Below are 20,071 nucleotides of genomic sequence, written 5' to 3'. Positions count from 1 at the left end.
TGTAGCATGGTCCGTCCACGAGGGACTGAGAGGGACTGTGATTGCAGTATCGGACAGCAACAATGTTTGCTTCACGTACCAGGGAATTTGTAACCTTGTAGAAAGGAGAGTAAAGTGTTTCAATACATTGTAACTTTGTAGGAAGGAGGGTAAATTGTTTCAACACCTTACAACATTTTATTGTTAGCTGTAGTTTTCTCTTGAGAAGGCATCGTGACATGATTTTATGAGAAGAAAAAAACATAAGATCGTGCAAAGACGTCAATATTTGGCCATTTTGTAACCAAGCAGAACAGAGCTATTTATCGGGCCGGCCATATCGAAAGCGGTACATTCAAAGAACTAGAGAGTCGCAGCGCGTACGTACAGTGGCCTCATTGAAATTCACTTGTCCGTCGGGCTGGGAGAATGCTGTTTTCACTTGCCCGGACTCAAAATTCACTTGTCACGGGCGTCGGGCGGCGAGAATTTTCGAGCCCTGTAATACCTTGGTATGTTTGAAGATTACAGAAATCATGTTTGTTTCAGAACATCCACGCTAACATCAGCACACTCTGTTACAAAAAACAGTTGATTTTCTCCATTTGTTTTATGTACAGTTGAAATAGTGCGAAGTTTTTGCAACAAAAAAATAGATCACTTATCAGTGGTTATTATCATGGAAAAACCTGAAAATCACTAAAATACTGATTTAAACCTGGATCTCATTGTTAATTGTGAAGAATATTCACAATTCAAAAGTTGTTGTATTCTCTTTCAAAAAAATAGTGGATAGTGAAACGACAGCCCAGCACAAACCTACGGCAAAGTGAAAAACCCAGGCCTAGTCGGGCCCTCTAGGTTGGCGATCTAAACTTTAAAGCGAATTCAAACACATTGGAAATTCCCGCAGAGACCGAATTTCACAAAGCTACATTGTGCCTCAGCTGGCCCTGTCGCGACGCCAGGGATCGCTGCCAAAATCAAGCATTTTGTGTACCCTCGATTGATGATTACTTTTTTGCCACCGAACACAGAATATAGTTTGTGCAGGTTCGATTTTGCCTTTTGCTATTATTTGTTTTATTGAAATTCATGCGGCGAAATAGGCACTTGCAATTTGCATCGATCGCAGCCTGCCATGCCTTCTGAGAGTGTGGGGTTGATTAATTCTCTTCCGGGTACAAGCAGACTTCGCATCGCGACGGTTCACGTGTGCTCGACATGCTCTATGTCCCGGGACCGTTTTCTCAAAACGTACGTAGCATGGGGCCGTTCTCGGCTCGCGGGGCCGTTCTCACTTGTTACCGTCTTCATATCGTGTTGTGTGCCGAACGTGGAAGTACTTACGCATACAAACTAGTTTTCTGTCAAATAAAAAAGATATTTCTGAAAATTCTAAGCTACAGTATAAACTGCCTAAAGATAGTTCAATGTGGAAAAAAGTTAAACAATTCAGAAATAAGAATTAAAAGTCCAAAATAGTAATGACGCACTTCCTTACTGACCTGAGTGCATGTGAAATACACAACCTGGCATCTGTAAATTAAATGTATACCAAGTGCATTTCCAGTCACTTTTAACTGTTTTTAATGGATTTTCCAAAGAGTCCTGTGGAAATGATGAAAAACGCTTATCTGGTCTTGTGTTTGTATAACCTCATGGCTGATAATTGTCATAGTATTGAAAAAAATTGAAAGTGAAGAAATTAATGTTTTTAATAGGCATATTTTCCTTGAAATACATGACCGTGTAAAGAATATATGCTAAAAGTGTTTAAGAGTAAATTTCTTTTCAAAAAATAATTTAATTTGTGACCAAAGGATTTTTATTCTTTGAGTTTACAAATTCAAACATTGCAATTTGTTCAATCATCTTGTGCAGTGCAAAATTTATAAAATGACTGAAAAACAAAAAAATTGGCAGAATTACAGTCTTTGTGATGTAAAATTATGGGTTGACATCACGATAACTGTTAATCTGTTTGAAGTACTAATATACTATAATTTAAAAAAGAAAAATTCATGCAGAAACGGTAAAATATATTGTCAGCAATGTAGTGTTAATTTTGACTTTACATCAAAATATGCCTTTGCTGGATACCAAATATATAGGGCGAAATATCAGCCATGTTCAGCAAAATCCACACAACAGCATTGATCCTTTTCTAATTTGATTTGATTTGCTTATGTTATCCTTGTATGACAGTCAGTACAATATGGAACTTGAACACAACACAGTGAATAAGTATGCTGTAAATGAAATGGTGTGGCTGCATCCACATGCAGCAATAGGAGTGCCTTTGTCTCTCACCCCTCATTTCCAACCTGACCCATCCCTGAAAAATAGTTTGGTCTTATATTATAATGTTAATAATTTCTGTATTTGTTAAAATGTGCGCATCTCAAAAACTTTTGATCATAAACATTTTCATTGTTTTTTATAGCTGATCAATCAGTTAACCTGTTTATTTTGAATATTTGTGCATTTTTCCTCAGTATTTGACATTTTCTGAATACCTTCTTATTCAGTTTGTCATTTTCTAAAAGTTTAAATGCTTCATTGTGTGGTCAAGCTTTCCACAAGCATCAAATGTGGTACTTCATATAGGAGGGTCTGCCTCTAGAGGGCGGGCATCATGAACACTCCTGTGTTTGTTGGTTAATTCCTCCACGTAAACTTCTGATTGTATTGTAAACATTGAACATGGCCGACGTCCGATTTTCCTGTCTAAAACTTTCACTCATTTTCGTTCATATGACTCTGAAACTCCAGGAAACGATTGGGAAGAAAGGGTTATCTTGAAATATTGAGGTACTCGCCGATATTTTGCAAAATTAAATGAGAAAAAATGCAAGGAAAATGCCGACAGGCTTACACAATGACAGTTTTCAGACTCGGAGGCATATGATCATCTCTGCAGATTATGCAACAGGCCCAGATCACGTGAGGCCATGAGGGGATATCCACGCAACTCAGTACCAAACACTGGCGCTCACAGAGTGAGCAAACACAAAGTGAGTACCCCTAACGTCAGCTCAGTAGTCTGTAATAGATTGTAGTCAACTAAGAAACCTTGGAGAAAGGCTTAACACTGTGGCTATGCCGCTAAGTCCCTTTTGATTTTTGTCATAGCTCAAAATCGTTCTCCCACACCTCAACCTGAGCCATGAACACCCCACCAGTTTATGATATGACCCATCACAATGGCATGACGTCAACGGATCTTGACAGACGGAAGTCTTGACAGATGGAAGTTCTTGACAGCAGCATATTGGTTTTCAACTCTAATACCTTCTCTGTCTATAAATAGACACGAGAAGGTAATTAACCGCACATGTTGGGGTTAATGTCTTTCCCTGCCGTTCTCCACCCATTTTTAGACACTACAACTGTAAACTTGGACACACCTAAACGTATATGGGATACGTTCAGATAGGCGCATTGATATGTTTACATGTGTAACCGTGTAGCCGGGTGATCTACTAGCAAGGGCGCACACATGAATTCGCTTTAAGTTTTAGATCGCCAACCCAGAGGGCCCGACTAGGCCTGGGTTTTTCACTTTGCCCAAACCTATGTACAAACCTTTAGTACAGTTTGTAGGTGACACTCTTCGGACACAAATAAGGCATAATCAGCAAGTACTGTACATGTAAGAGGGCAAATCATCTGAGGGGCTGCATGTCATTTCTTACCTGCAGTACTCTTCCTGGGTTTACTTCTGAGGGAATATCTTTGTCTGGGGCTTGGATGAGACACGATTCTGGCACTGGATAGATGGTAGTTCTTGGCTTCATCAACCAAGTCCCTGCAGGAGTGGTGTTTCTTCACCAGTTCCTCTCTCTCCACGATGTCCATCAGGTAGCTGGGAGGTAGCATTGGTAGTCGAATCTTTGACATCAAGTCTGGCAGGTGCTGCTGTCGCATCACCACGTCGTACTTCACCCATTTCATCATGGCCTCATAGACCTGTTGCTCTGACTCTATGTTCAAATTCGATGAGGTCAGGATCAGTCCGAAGTGTCTGCCGCTGATGTTGTAAAACTCATCATTCTGGATCACCTCAAGAAAGTGATCAAAAGTATAACTGTCTGCTGCCTTGACCAGATCAGTTCTTCCATGTAATTCAGCAAAGTTTCGCACTCCAAGACAGTTGGATGGATGGAGATGGGTCTTCATGAATTCACAACACGCCCTCGCCACAATCTCCATCTGGAGGATCGAAGACGCGTACAGCAATGGCTGGACGTTATCAGTCGTCAATGTAATTTTAGACGAATACATAAAACGAACCAATGCTGTCATTGCATTTTCGTCGATATCTTTTATGGTAATGATGTCTTGTCTGCTCTCCGTCATCTCAGACGTCAGCATCGCTCGGAAGTATGAGCTTGCACTCGCAAGAATGATACGATGACATTTGATCTGTTTCTTGCCAACTTTGAGCAGGACATCACATAGCTTGCCTGCTTCGAACAGCTCGTTCAGCACAACGAATGAGTCCTTACACAGAGACTTTGCTTCAAAGACACTGCTTGGGTTTGGTTCTTCAAATAATGTGTCGCCCATGATGTGTGCTGTTCCTACTCGGAGACGGTTACCCTTGAACATTTAAGCTGCCGTTCATTGCCTGTTAAGGAGCAGCACGACACAAACCATCAGCTGAAATGCAGTAAGAACACTGGCATCAGGTCAACAAAGCAATACAACTTTATTTGGAAATAATGTTATGATGAGAACCCTGTTACACATACACTGTGTCAAATAGAAGTACAGTATGTGTGTTTAATTAAAGGGCTAGAAACTGTAACTTTGAAGATTCTCACACAATTTTTTTTTGTTTTGTATGTCAATTGCAAGTTCTTGTTCTGAGCATGTTGCAACATCTGCACTGTACTACATGTATCTGGCTTGTCGAAAACAAGACTCTATACATGTAAAATGCACTGTTATTGTTTAGATTTGAGAGCTACATGTACTACTGACCAGAGTTCACTTGTCTACACTAACAAATGCTATTTACACATATACATGCAAACTCTACACAACATGTGCATGTCTACTATTAATGAATCATGCAAACACTACATCATTTTTATCATGTACCTTGTGTGGTTCTGAGTACCTGAGTAAGACAGTCTTGTAACCCATTATTTGACCCTCACATTAAAAAGAACAGAATTGGAATTTTCTTTATGTTTTCCTGGATCCAACTTGCTATTACACTGTTATGAAAAGCCTCATCCGCAAACAACAGTAGGTCATCCTTGTTTTAGAACTAACAGCAGCTGAAAGTAATCTGAGTGTTTAGGAAATTAATTATTCATAATTTAACTGTTTCCCTACCTTCAGGTTGAACACCCAGGAGGTATTCAATGATTCAAGGAGATAGATGTATAAATTTAATGTGATGAACTATTCATGTGTCAGATGCTAAAAATATTTCAGATACAGCAAAGGAAGCATGGGGCTGCATGCTAAAGATACATGTGTACATATCCAATGGCAATAACAAAATACATGTGCATTAAAAATTGTTATGATGTAAATTTGATGAAAACTTTCCTTTGGTCTTACAAACTTGGTCATGCATGTTGGGAAGGTAACGATGTGAAAACCCTGATATCTACTTAAAATTTGTAATTACATATGAATTATACATTGACATGTAATTTACATGTATTCATAAACCTGTGGAATTTGACATAAGGACAAATCACATTTTTGTCGTACCTGTGTGTAGTAGACAATCAAAATAATTAGATTTTTGTAGAGATATAGTAAAATGGTAAGTAAAATCAGTATGGCTGTGAAAACAATACTGTAGCAAATGCATGTGCCGTTCATACACAGGCCATTTAAACGCCTCTGAAACGGCTCTGGGCCAATACTGGCACAAAAAGTTATGTGTGGACGATCTGAAGTGGTTCTGAAGCATTTCAGATTTGAGACGGTTTAGTCGGCCCGACCTGAGCCATTGTAGGGATTAACTCTGTCCGCATATCGCTGTGTGGACGGACTGCGTCACTTCAGAGGTGTTTCAAATGCCCTCACGCGACAGATATTTGTAACATAAAACAAACAACAACAACATACAATATTCACTTTCGCCATGGCTGCCGAACACAGTTCTACATCTCGTGGAAATAACTGGTCAGACAACGAAATAAGTTTGCTGATCTCAGTCTGGGCAGAAGAAAGAATTCAAAGAATGCTAAACGGAACGTGTCGCGACAGCCTCGTGTACAAAAACTTGCAGAAAAGGCTCTACAGAGAGGTTTAAACTGGACAGCAGATCAGTGCCATTGCAAGCTCAAGTCAAGGCACTGAAGCTAAAATACAAAGAACGTTGTCGACAGCAACAGACGGAGCGGCAGAGGCAGAATATCGATACCTTTCTTCAAAGAACTGTCTCAGATCCTCGGTAATCGGCCGTCTGTCAATCCCAGTAGTGACACCAACAGAATACCTGTTAGCTATGCTAAACATTATTCTGAAAAAACAACACATTTGAATTTAACAACGAATTCTACAAACAAACATGTGGGCAATGTGATCGCCATCGTCACCCGAGATTGCCGACACCACGTATCACAATTAGAACTGAAAATCATATGTGAACACACAACAAAAATATCACTATGGTGTAGATTAAGAGACGATATTTTCCTAATCTTCATTGTAACAGAGCACGAATTCAACGAATTCATAACACTAATTAACAAAATGCATCCTACTTTCAAATTTTCATATGAAAGTTCTTCACACGAAATAATATATCTTGACCTAGTTATTTACAAAGGTCAACGATACAACAACGAAAACATACATTGTACTAGACACTAGAACGGACACAAAGCCAACAGATACATTCCAGTTCTTACACAGAAAATCATGTCATCCAAAATCAACCTTCAAGGGCCTGATGAAAGGCGAAACGTTAAGGTACATGAGGACATGTAACAACGAAGAGGACTTGAACAACACAGTCAAAACATTTAATGAAAAATACTACAACGAGGATATACACAACAAGCAATATCGAACATTAATGGGGAAACAAACTACGCAACACGAAGAACACATTTAAATCACGAACAAACACACAACAACAGCACTAATAAAGTGATATTTTCTCCCACATATAGTACACATATCAAAACAAAAGACATCAAACAAGCACTCCTGAAGAACTGGCAAGAAATAGAAAATGACCAAACACTAAATAATTTATTCAAGATGAAAACGATCATCGCATACAAAAGAAATCAAAACATTGGCAACACACTTATAAATGCACACGTACATGTACACAATCTTACAGAAAAGACCGAACAAAATGAAAAACAACAAACTGACTCGAATATAAATACTCTAGCCTCCTCACTGGACGAACAAAACACTGACAATGGTTAAGCCACAAACAATGAAACAAAAATCCAAGGAGAGAAAATATCAAAAAGCAACTGAGGAAGAAACCACACACTGGTTTCAAAACGTAGCGTCAAAAGATCACGCTGTCATTTGACAGCCAGATTACGGCTACGTCTTGCCATGGCTTATATCTACACCAATAGCCAAACACACAAAATCAACCATGAACACAGAGAACGAAAAACTAGTGTAGGCAATGTGTGGAGCCGCTTTCCTTCATTACAGTTCTGAACTTATCAAATTGGTTAACGATTGCATTTGGTCTGCATTCAGATCATTAGGGCGACGACGACTCCTTCTGGACCGCATATGCAGCAGGTAAAATAAAAGAAGACAAGCCAGTACCACGTCATTCATTTCAGCCATCTTGTTTCAATGCCGTATTCTTGGCCATACACACCTGTTGAACTCAAGAGGGCGCATTAAGACGTCTTAAACACCAAAACAATGGCTTAATTTTGTGAGTGTGGACGTAAGCGGACTCAAACTATTAATCCCCTGTGTTTACAAATTACAAATAGTGTTGCGGAAGCGTTTCAATTTTTACCTGTCTGAACGTAGCAGCAGTTTCACCTTGGCTTGAAGACATTTGGTTTGTTTTGTGAAAGGAACTGGTTTACACTAATACTGGGAAATAATCAGTGGGTCTAATACAATATCTGTATGCACTTGGACTGATATAAGGCAAAATCACACATGGGTATGTTTTAAACAACATCTGGAGATCAGCTGGTGAAGTGTTATTCTCACTGCTTTTCATGAAATGAAGTTGAGTGTCTTTTGATGCTTATATGTAATATGCATCCTTTTCAAATACTGGAGTATTTCACTTGATGTAAACTGAATGAGGTCAATGAACAACATACAGTGTATCACACTTTCACTTTTGGTGTATTGTATGGTACAGCAACTTTCCGGCAGAATCTGAGCTTATTCACCACACTGTCTGCATATAAAGTACACACACCATTGATGAGTGTAACTAACGTCCAGACCAGCTGGTCTGACCACTAGTAACATGACGACTACGGAAACAAACACAGCAAATTTTAACCGCCATGGGAATCCTTAGGATCTTTAAAATTCGAACTACTATGTATATGTATTTAAAATTTCCTTCTCTCGGAAATGTATCTGGATGACAAGCTTGTCACTTTTGACAGCCTCACCCTTACCCAGCTCGCACACTCAACCTCATGCCCATAGTTGCAGTGCTGTAGCTCGAGTTTTTGCCTAGGTATATGGGTCAGACTGCGAAATCGTACCCAGGCAAAACCTTGAGCTATAGCACTGCAGCTACCTAGCTGACACTCATGATACGAGTACATGTAAGTGCAAACCAGTCAGTACACTGAAGGTATATTTTTCATATCAAATTAACAAGTGACATTGATACTGTTAAGCGGTATAGCACAAGCATGTCAACTATGTAAGCATGGCTTATATCAAAGCTAATAACATTATGTATAATCACTATTCGTGCAGATACATGTATCAATAGCCTTACAGGCATGCTATTGATGGCCAAGTAATTTTCCCATGGGAGTGGAAGTACATGTATGCATGATGAATATACCGGTATCCACATAAAGCTTACAGTCTCTGAAATACATTAGACATTTCTAAAACTCTCTACAATACACTTGGCATCTCTAAAACTGTATACTCTGACTGGGACAAGAACAGCAGCAAGATACGTAATAACGTATTTGACTTAAAATTTCTCTCTATAACTTTTTAACACACTATGCTCCATAATTTTTTGGCATCAAAATCAATTCACAGATCAATGATCAATGATCATTTCACTATCTTGACTATAGGCTATCATTGCAGTAACTACACTCTTTCAAACACTGGGGAAGGCTCACCAAGTCTTGCTTACCAAAAGTAAGACGACATTACAGGGGTCACGGCCTTGTTTTACAATCCACTTCCAATGCTATCAGAACGCGATTAACAGCACAGCTGTCTTACATCCAAAGGATAATCTACAATTGGATTTATTTGTACAGGACAACCTGGGAATGAGAGATCGTCTGAACAGAAGAAATCGTGATCATACATGTACATGTATGAGATGGAGCTGGATAGAAACTAAAAATTATCAAAAGATGAGATTTAGTAAAAAAAATTGAGATTTGGTCCCCTATTCTTGGTATTCAAAAGAGTTTAACCTCATGTACAGTGCAAGTAGTATTGGAGCCAACTTTCATTCGCATATACAACACTGTATGTATATTCTAAAGCACAGGAAACTTACCCTACCTGGTTGTAAAAGTTCTACAGCAATACTGAGGTCTTTGATGGATGCTTTTTTGCAGGTCACACTATCAATGCACATTTTACACTGGACCAGGTGTTGATCCAAAGACAAGGGAATAGAAATGACATGGTGTTGGATAGTACCGTGTCGCATGATGAATGAATGGTTCATATAGCTGATGTGTAACTTAAATTAGCAGGACTGGGTACCAGCTACATCTATAAATGTACCACAGGTAACCTTGGGTACACATTGAGTATGAATCATATTAATTCATAATGTGTGCTTATGATTAATAACAGTATGGTGAATCAGGCAGTGTGTCAAAGAGGGAGAAAAATATGAGGGCAAGGAGGATTAACTCCTCCATCTGCCGTGTTTACCTGTTGATATCGTCTAAGGTGGTAAAATCAGTAACGCTGATCTGAATAGTACATGATACACATGTATCTTAACACACAAATTTTGTCAGACTCGATGTTATTATAAAGAATAACATAAATGAGTAAAAGTACAAAGTGACAATATCTGTTAATCAAGTTTCACGCATCTTGCAATCTTCAGACAGATCTACCTTTTCCTTACATGTATGTCTTTTCTCTCTGAGTTATATGGTTATGATATACATAATATAATCAAAGACACTATACACTTTCACTGTCCATGGTATAATGGTATGTCCCCAGCATATAAATGAGAGAAGAGACATACAGTAAAGTTGGATCTGTCTGAAGATTGCATGATGCATGAAACTTAACAGATATTATCTGTCCTTATGGGTCCTCTCTAATCAGGACACCTCTTTATTAATGACAGATTTATCAAGCCAAAAGTTACACTTTGAATAGAATTTCACCTGTCTATTAAAAGACTCTTTTCCATTCCTGAAGATATCCTTAATAGATAGGTTTATATATATATATATATATATATATCGTACTCGTCCGAGTATAAGCCCCTGCTCGTGTATAAGCCCCCCTACTGATTTTAGAGGATTTTAGAAACTGCATTACATCCGTGTATAAGCCCCTACCCTAGTGTAACTCAAATACAGAAAGGTTAGGAGAGTATATTTGGTCATTTAACTTGGTAAAATTACTTTTAGATAATAAAGAAACTATTAAAAGATGTTAAAACAATGGGAAACTGGAGTTCCCTTGACAATATTGTAAGGAAATGACGCGTTTTTCCAGTACTATCTTGATTCTTTGACCCTGCTCACCCCCCGTCACCTAAATAGAATAGTCTCACTCACGTCCGCCATTGTTTATTTTCATTCACGGCCACGATGTTTTCATGCTTGAAACATGCAATTTCTTTTGTTTGAAGCAATTATCCTTTCATTTGTGAAGACTTTTCCTGGTGACTATTACAATTTCCACTGCTATGTTGTTGTTTTCACAAGATGTAGACAGTTTGATACTGGAATATTGAGTTGCCTTTCCGTGTAGGCAATGCATGCCAGTTCACATTACTGACCCTGTTGATCAGCAGCATACATGACGTCTTTGTTTCAAGTTTGGGGTTTTTTTCGACGCTGAAATTTCACCAAAATTTCACTTCTGTATTCAGAGATTGTACAATCAATTTCTTTGGATGTGTAAGTCGATTTTGAAAGCGATAGAAAGATCGAGTGGTGTTGAAAAAAATCGTGCATAAAATTAGCATAAATTAAGTGTCCATGCCAGAAAACATGGGGTTGCTCGAGTATAAGCCCCTCCCCTAGTTTTATTGCTGTCTAGTGTTGCTGAACCGGGGGCTTATACTCGGACGAGTACGGTATATATATTATATATATATATATATATATATATATATATATATATATATATATATATATATATATATATTTATATATATATATATATATATATATATATATATATATATATATATATATATATATGCGTGTATGTGTGTATTTACAAAACAATATATATATATATATATATATATATATATATATATATATATATATGCGTGTATGTGTGTATTTACAAAACAACATACATGTATATGAGTTCTGGAAATATGTCACAAACCCAACTTGTCCTTGATTTATACAAACATATGAAAAAACACAATAGACCCAGAATAAATCATTTATAGCATTTTCATGACACTATAGTAAAATACAGATATTTTCCGGGTACTGTATGTACATGTATTATGCAAGATGAAAAATTTCTCCTTGGTGAATCAAAGGTTCACGGTGTCGTGACTAATGAGACCACACAGGATGAGTAAAACCATGAATACCATAGTAACTGATGCATGCTAAAACTGTCATCCATGCTGAAAGTAGAGTTCGCTCAGGTGTTTCTTCATATAACATTCAGTATAATCACACATAATTTTTTTTGAAGAGGTTTGAGTCACTGACACTGGCTACTGTAACTTTGAGCAATCCAACAGCTCTCTTTGTATTGAAAATCGATTTCTATTCTTAAAAAGCGAGTACATTAATGGGATATAGTCGTCGGAACTACGCTAAAAGGTCGTATGGGACCCATATGACCCATGGCAACAATGTATCCAAGGCACAATGGTGATTGATGACAGTTAAAACATGTCTGTCATAATCTATCATCTATACTTTAAATGTTGTAGCTATGATGATGAGGTGCATCTTGATATCGTGCACAAAATACATTGTTTGTAAACAAGAAACTGGCACAGGCGCAGTTCCGACGACTATATCCCTTTAATGATGAAATTTTATAAAAATATGTTTTTATTTAATTATTGATCAGATTGTATTGAGATGAACTCAACAGCTCTTCACTTTTTTATATATTTTATCAAAATACAGACTTTGAATATAATTATCTTTATTTCACCATCGACTGAATGATCTTGTTGGCAATTGTTGAAAGTGCAGACGACAATTTCTGAACTATGTACAAAAATGGAGAAGCACAAATGGATGAGTTTGCCCAAATATGGGCAGCTGGGCTGTGCATCATGATACGTAATACAGTGATCTCCCCAGGATTTTCTGATAGAGTGGCGGCTAATTTGCATAACAAAAATGTAATTGTTATGGTAATGAGTTTCTATTGTTTACCAAAAATTATAGAGTGGCGGCCACCACTCTATAATAGCTCTGGGGGAGAACACTGTATATTACTGCACAAATTTGAGGGCACTTTCTCCATAGCGTTACAAGGGTGAGCAATACGAGGTATATCATATGATACTTGCTGGGACGGTCAGAGCAGTCGAATGTAGGATCTATTTTTTCTCACACTCTGTATTAGATATTTTCATTTTCATTCAGTGAATGTTCATTGGTCAATTACTACCCCCTTGACAAAGGTGTGCATTATAAAGCCAGAACTATAGACCACACGAGATCTAAGCAGACATGTTTTGATGAACTCCATTGCTGGTGGCATATATATGAAAACAAATCAAAGCATTATGTTTACTTTGACAAATACATGGTAAAATATTTATTTGGTAATACATATGGTATCAGAAGAAAAGCAGGGAAGACAACTTCCATCAATATCAGTATAAACATGTTTCATATGGATATTAATTAGTGAGTTCACCAAACAGCAAGTGGGAGAGCTCGACTCAGCTGAATCAAGTGCCAAAGGTCAGTCCAAGGATAGTGGGATACATGGCACACCATGGGTACACTATGTTTGTTGCCTTTGTTTACAACAAAGCAGACTAGCCTTCATAATTTCCATCGCATGTTTATTAAGGGACAAAGTCGGCCATTTTTCATGAATTTTGTTTGATACATGATACTACTTATATTATTTGACATGTTGAAAGATAGTGAATGAATGGGTGACCATGCATGCATACATTCGACCCCGGTTTTAGACAAATTAAATGAACCATCGCGAAAATGAATTAATGGTCATGACCATTAATTCATTGTCATGATGGTTTCATGTATCGTGTCTAAAACCAGGGTCGAATATGTGCATGGTCACGACCATGCATATATTCGACCCCGGTTTTAGACACCCATTCATTCACTATCTTTCAACATGTCAAATAATATAAGTAGTATCTTGTATCAAACAAAATTCATGAAAAAATGGCTGACTTTGTCCCTTAAGACCACTGACAAGCACTGAGCCATGTGCCTGTGTTCACCTACATGTATACATCATGTTCCATTTATAAATATATTTTGAACATTTCTTAATCTTCCCAGTATTTCAATTTATATGCCACTGAAGGTGTCACACTGTCAAAGACACATTGTAGCTTTTAACATAACTTGTACTGTACATGTATATACATTACAATGCACCTTTGTCACTTTAAATCACTGTGTGTATCCAAGCACAAACACAGCAGCTTAGCTTGTTACAAATAAAATAAACAAACAAACAATGAAATGTCTTGCATTGTGACCGCCAGATCGCCATTGCCCTGAGCACAGCACAAAACCAATCATTGTCACACGCTGCTGGGAAGCCTGTGACCTCCATTGACCTTGAACCACCATGCTACAACAGTGTATCCAAAACAAACTATGGGCAGCAAACTATACACAGGCTTCCTCTCCTGTTGACTTTGAAACAAGCCTTGGCCGACCATTTAGCTGTGAAATGAAACCACACACTCACCAATTTCCAAAAGTAAAATTGCATTGCAAGAATAAATGACATTCATTCTAACAACGGTTAACTTTCATCAGTTCTAAACATTTGAAGAGCACCAGTTCAGAGATCAGCATTGAACAATTTTCTCCGTTTTACGTTGCATAAGAAATGTTAACCAACTGAAGTGGTATCACTTGACCCTATTTCAGAGCAGTGTAAATCAGATAAAGTGACCATGCAGCGTTTGAAATTGTGAGAATGTTGACTAGTGATGAAAATGTGCAATAAACACAAGCAACTTGAAAGAGGTGGTATTTTTTTATGAGTCAATTCACAACACTGTTGTGACATTAACTGCTTGTTTCAGTGGGGAAGGGGAAGGCAGGCTGTCACATTCAGTTTCCATATCTTGGGAAGGGAGTGATTCCTTAGATACAGGTATTGCAATGTGATCTTGCGAAACTGGTGTTTTTTCTTAGGGTCTCAATTTTCACAAGTACGTTCAAAAAGTATTCAGAAATGCCAATACTGACTTTTACCGATTTCATGAATATCCAAAACTTGATTTGAGTTTATGATTTTGAACCTTGGAGAACCATTTGAAAGAGTGTTTTCCGGAATTCGCCTTTGTCTGCAAAACTCTTTTGTATGGGACTCACGATGGTTTTGTAACCGGTACCATTAGGCTGACATAAAAACACAACAAAGGTAAAGTCTGCTCTTAACCCTTTTACCCCCCCCCCCCCCCCCAGTTCCCTGTATACAGGTCCAACTTTACCATAGAAACCAATGGATTTGGGACAAACCATGGTGGTGAAAGGGTTAAGGTAGAATGCACCTCAGATATTCAGACTCAAACTTTTACAATTCTTTTCTGATCATTTTAAAACTCTTGGCGTAAGAAAACTTTTTGCCATCTCAGTTTTTCGACAACTGAAAACTCTATTTTTCTCTGTAGAGTTAAACAGTGATGGCGGCCATTTTGAATTTCAATTATAGGTAAATTTAGGATAATTTGTTTCTAGTACCGAAACTTGCATGGTGACCCCCTATTTTTATTTTTGATTTTGAAAGAGAATGGCTGATATATTCCTTAAAAATTTTAGCAAAAGTTTAAGTCTTTCACTTTTGAGGGGCATACTAGTGAGAAAGGCAACCTGTACACAGCTTAGATGTAATCAGAATTTGGTCGACTCTGCCACACATATTCACTGGGTTGGACTAACTCATTTGACAGATTTGAAAGCCATGCAAGAACCCCAGTCCGATGAACAACAAATATCTATTCTATCTGTGCATTTAACTGATGGCTGGGTTAATGGTTCAGAACTATGGGAAACTGTGCAACGATATTTCTTACGACCAGCACTTGCCATTTTTGTCTATTTTTAGTTAATAGGTGATATGTATTTTAATTTACATTAAAATGAAGGTGACAAGTATTTACTAGCATCCTCAGTCATTCCAAAGTTTTCAAAAGCATATTCCATACAAATTCACAGGGTGGGGCAAATTTATGAAAAAGTACTTCCTGCAGGTAAAAAAGCTTTCATGCTTGTCATCACTTACCCCAGAAACTATTCTTCAGAAAGACATGTAGATATCATAGAGGGATGCGGAGTGAATAATGCAGATGATTTGATTCTCACTTTATACAAGCTAATCAGGGCTCCATGACCTTTGACCTCATTTGATGACATGTGGCCATATACATCTTTTTCCAGAATCTATTATGTAATGATTAGTAGTCATAATTGGTGAAACAGGCCATATCACCATTCATGGAAAAGACTTGTCAGCAGGCACTTTTCTGTACTATCAAGAGTCATGGAGTTTGAAATTCTACTGGCTACAATACGTATTCACGCTATATTTTGGCCAAAAATATTAGATTTGTTTAATTCTTGTCACTTATTATATCACTTGAAAACCTGCATTTCCTTCTTTTTCCTCCTTTAGCGTGTTCGACAAAATTCTAACTTTACATGCATGTACATCATAGCATTCCAAAACGAACAGTTAATACACGCTTCACAGTCTTGTATAGAAAGTCAATAGATTCGATACGTACATGTAGAGTTGTCCTCTCTTAAAATCCACAAAATGCTACAAAGGAAGACAGGTCACTAAAGGCAGTCATGGTGAAGTATCAAATGTCTGGAGCAGTTATCTCATATGCTATTAAGTGACCAGGGGAAGGAAATCACAACAATTGCATCACTGTGCATCACATCTGTCAACTGTAAGGAACCAGAAACAATTTAACAAGTCTCTATTTTTTTCTTGCCCTTATCCGCTGTAATTACAAGTTTTTGTACATTTCAACACCCAGTGCTTCTGAAATATGAGTTGAATAAAGAAGCTGATTTTGTGGCTAAACTTTAAAGGTAAATGATGAACATATGTATTAATCAATATTTCTTTCATCTTGCAAGCCACATGGCTACATTTTCAGATCATTCCTTTGTACTTTTATTTGTTTAATTTACATATTTACAGTTATGCAATTTTGACTTTCCCCTTTCCATATTATTAATGGTCATACCAGTAAAATTTGTATTCAGTATGCAAGGGGAGTTATTTTCAAGATCTCCGCAGAATTGTCTATTACACAACTCAGTTAGGTTTACTATTTCAGCAATAACACCCTATGTACATGATGTACTTTGTTAACAGGTTGAATGTTTTCAGAGTTCAACATTGTAAAATAAACATTTTTTCAAGTTTTGGTAAATTTGGAATATTTTTGATGCTGACGACATTGATTGCCCTATTGCTGGTTTTATCACAGTTACATTGGTGCATGCTAGTGAAATAAAGGTATATGTGATGTAGCACAGAGGTGTAAAGTTCATTATTAGTTAACTATATCATGTCACTGTACACAACACATGTATAAAAGCAACATAATGCCAAACCTCAGCCCATGCTAATACCAAGTCAACAGTGACTGGACATGTGCTGCCTGTCCTCTCTATGACACAGAAGAACCAACTTCAAGTGTTGAGTGGAGGATTGATGCCCGTATACATTTTTGTGCCTATTTACATGTCACTGTGTCTTCAACCATGGGAATCAATTGTAATCACGCTGAGAGATATCAGAATATCAACGTATACACTTAAGGTAGTATGCGCCTCAAAAGTGAAAGACTTAAACTTTTGCTCAAACTTTCCTAAAGGAATCTTTCAACAATGCTCCTTCAAGATCAAGAATAAAAATTGGGGGTCACCGTGCAAATTTTAGTACTAGAGAAACAAAGCACCCAAGATTAACCGATATTTGAAATTCAAAATGGCCGCCATCCCTGTGTTAACTCTAGGAAGAAAATATAAAATTTCCGATTTTCAAAAAACTGAGCCGGTAAAAGCTTTTCTTTCTTCAAGAGCGTCAAAATGAGTTCCCACAAGTGGTAGATTAGAAAAGAATTGCAAAAGTTGAGAGTCTGAATATCTGTCCCCGAGGCGCGATCTACCTGAATTAACATAGCTTTTCATTTTAACAAACATTTTTTCATTGATTGTAGCTGTTGAAATAAAGGATAAGAGATGGTCTCTAGACACACAATCATCTTTACTGTGTGACACTGCTGAATTTAGTTTTCTTCCTGGAGAGGAACATGACACTGAAAAACTATCATTTTTCTATGCCCAGTTTTGTGGAGGGTTTTCAGTTTTTTGCAAGAAAGAAGTTCTTTTCATACCTTGGGGATTGTTGGGTGTATAAAGATGCCTGTGAGCCATTGAGCGCCTGTGGCACAAAATGGTGTGATTCTTCATGGATGTACGGAAATAAAGGTCAGTTTGATAATTTATAATTTATGGCACTCTGCACAAAGACTGTTGATAGCAGTGCCACTATAGTATAGAGATTGCATGTTGTGAGTGTGTATAGGTAAATTTCTACAATACAAATGCAGGTGCATTTATAATCATGATCATATCAATGTTGTTTTGTGACTACAAAATTTTCATTTGGGGATGGGGAGGTGATGGTGTCAAAAGAAAAGAGAACAGCACCATCAATTGAAAATATAGAGATTGTCTGCATTTCGAAGAGAGTGTGCGATATGCACAGGCACTGGACACGTCGCTTCGTGATCGGTACTGATTCAGAGTGCAGTTCTCTCTCTCTCTGTTTACTGTGAATCTTAGCCCTGCGTACCGTGCTGTGTGTTCCCGGCGTTATACGGCCTCCCACAATATCATGAATATGTGGTGGGAGGCCGGGAACACACAGCACGGGAAGCTGGGCTACTGTTAGCCCTGCGTACGATGCTGTGTGTTCCGCTACAGCTAATAGCCCCGCTCACCACGAGCGGGGCTATTAGCTGTAGGGTAACTGGAGAAGTCGGCCAGTTGCGAACTCGGCCAGCGCCGGTGCCGACCAACTCGGCCAGTGGGAGAAGTCGGCCAGGAGAAGTCGGCCACTCACAACAAAGCAATATGATTGCATACGCATTCTCTTAACAGTTGAATATGCCAAACAATTTTAACTTTTTACTACCATAGTTTTTGTTATTTTGTCGGTTTAATACTACTACGAACATTCAGTAAACAACTCGAAGTCAAAGAGCTCCACGTCCACCCTGCAAAACATGTACGGTCTGCCTCAGTGTTTCTGCAGATCGCGCGCGTACCGTGTTAAAGTTCAGGCAAACATTATGCCATTTCTTCAGTAAAATTCATGGCTTGATGACTCTTAACTAATTTGCTTCACCATCTCCTATGACTTTTTAACGAACTTCAAGTGTAACTATGACGAAGGCTGCAAAACTCGCTACCACGATCGTGATACACCGCCATCTTTAATTTTACGTGCGTTGAAATGTGATCTGTGAAGTTTGCAAACATTACGCTCATCTTATGAATGACATTTAGATCGCTTTCGCATATAACCTTAGTAAAACTTCAAAAAAAGAAACACTATAATGGAGCATATATTCTAATTGGGTGCATACTGTACTGGCCGAGTTCGTAACTGGCCGAGTTCTCCAACTGGCCGAGTTCGTAACTGGCCGAGTTCTCCAACTGGCCGAGTTCGCAACTGGCCGACTTCTCTTGTATTCAGCTGTAGCGGAACACACAGCATCGTACGCAGGGCTAGGCTACTGTGAATCAGTACCGATCGCGAAGTGACCTTGTCTACTGCCTGTGGCGATATGTGATCTTTGACGAAACAGCTTAATTACTGTGTGTTTGACTTTCCTTCATTCCTTACCATTTCACGAATTTCACAGAAGATGTGGTCTTCTGTATGGCTACATGGACGATCTGCCCTTCTCTACGGCCGGGGAAGCTTCCCGCTAAAATCAGCATACACGGCAACAACCAAAAATCCGTTTTCCTGGGGAGTTCTACCTTGAAATATCATAACTTACAACACAGACCCTCTATGTTTACACAAACACTGACCTACGACCTACTGCCACAGGCGGCTAGGCGGCAATATTTTGAGCTCTTGGCTATAGATTTTCACAAACTGAGCATGGTAAAACCTTCGGTCATAAATGACACAGGAGTTTGACCATGAGCAGTAACTTGTTCAACAGGATCCAGGAACAACAAACTTCCCTCGCGTTTTAATTAAAACGTGTGGGGGATTTTGGGGTCAGCGTACAAGCAGTCAAGTGTCTAGAGACTGTGAAACTCACCACAATACTTCGGAAATTCCGTTACCGAGGCAATGAGCCACACACTGCCGGCGCCGTAACTACTGCAGCACGCCTACTCGCCTCACTGCTCCGAAGACCACGGAGAATTTACTTTACTGTTTATTGTATGTTGTCCTTAGGCTGAGGAGACCCTATAGCTTA

General features: G+C 38.3%; 1 protein-coding gene across 4 annotated transcripts in view; it reads right to left on the bottom strand.

Annotated features, from left to right (window-relative positions):
• The window catches only part of LOC139131882 (kelch-like protein 8), a 47,766-nt gene extending 27,695 nt beyond the window's left edge, over positions 1-20,071 (bottom strand). Inside the window, exons 1-3 of one of the 4 annotated variants that reach the window (XM_070698174.1) lie at positions 19,910-20,030; positions 16,328-16,496; positions 3,678-4,644 (exon numbers count right to left, since the gene is read on the bottom strand). In XM_070698174.1, the coding sequence (XP_070554275.1) occupies positions 3,678-4,593 (916 nt within the window). In that variant the 5' untranslated portion in view covers positions 4,594-4,644; positions 16,328-16,496; positions 19,910-20,030. Of the gene's footprint in view, positions 1-3,677; positions 4,645-5,107; positions 5,266-16,327; positions 16,497-19,909 lie in introns of those variants that run through there. The other 3 variants (XM_070698173.1, XM_070698177.1, XM_070698176.1) reach the window with 3 other exon arrangements.

This window comes from Ptychodera flava, chromosome 4, assembly GCF_041260155.1.
Source record: "Ptychodera flava strain L36383 chromosome 4, AS_Pfla_20210202, whole genome shotgun sequence".
Taxonomy (NCBI): domain Eukaryota; kingdom Metazoa; phylum Hemichordata; class Enteropneusta; family Ptychoderidae; genus Ptychodera; species Ptychodera flava.
This window is presented reverse-complemented; position numbering and strand designations above follow the sequence as displayed.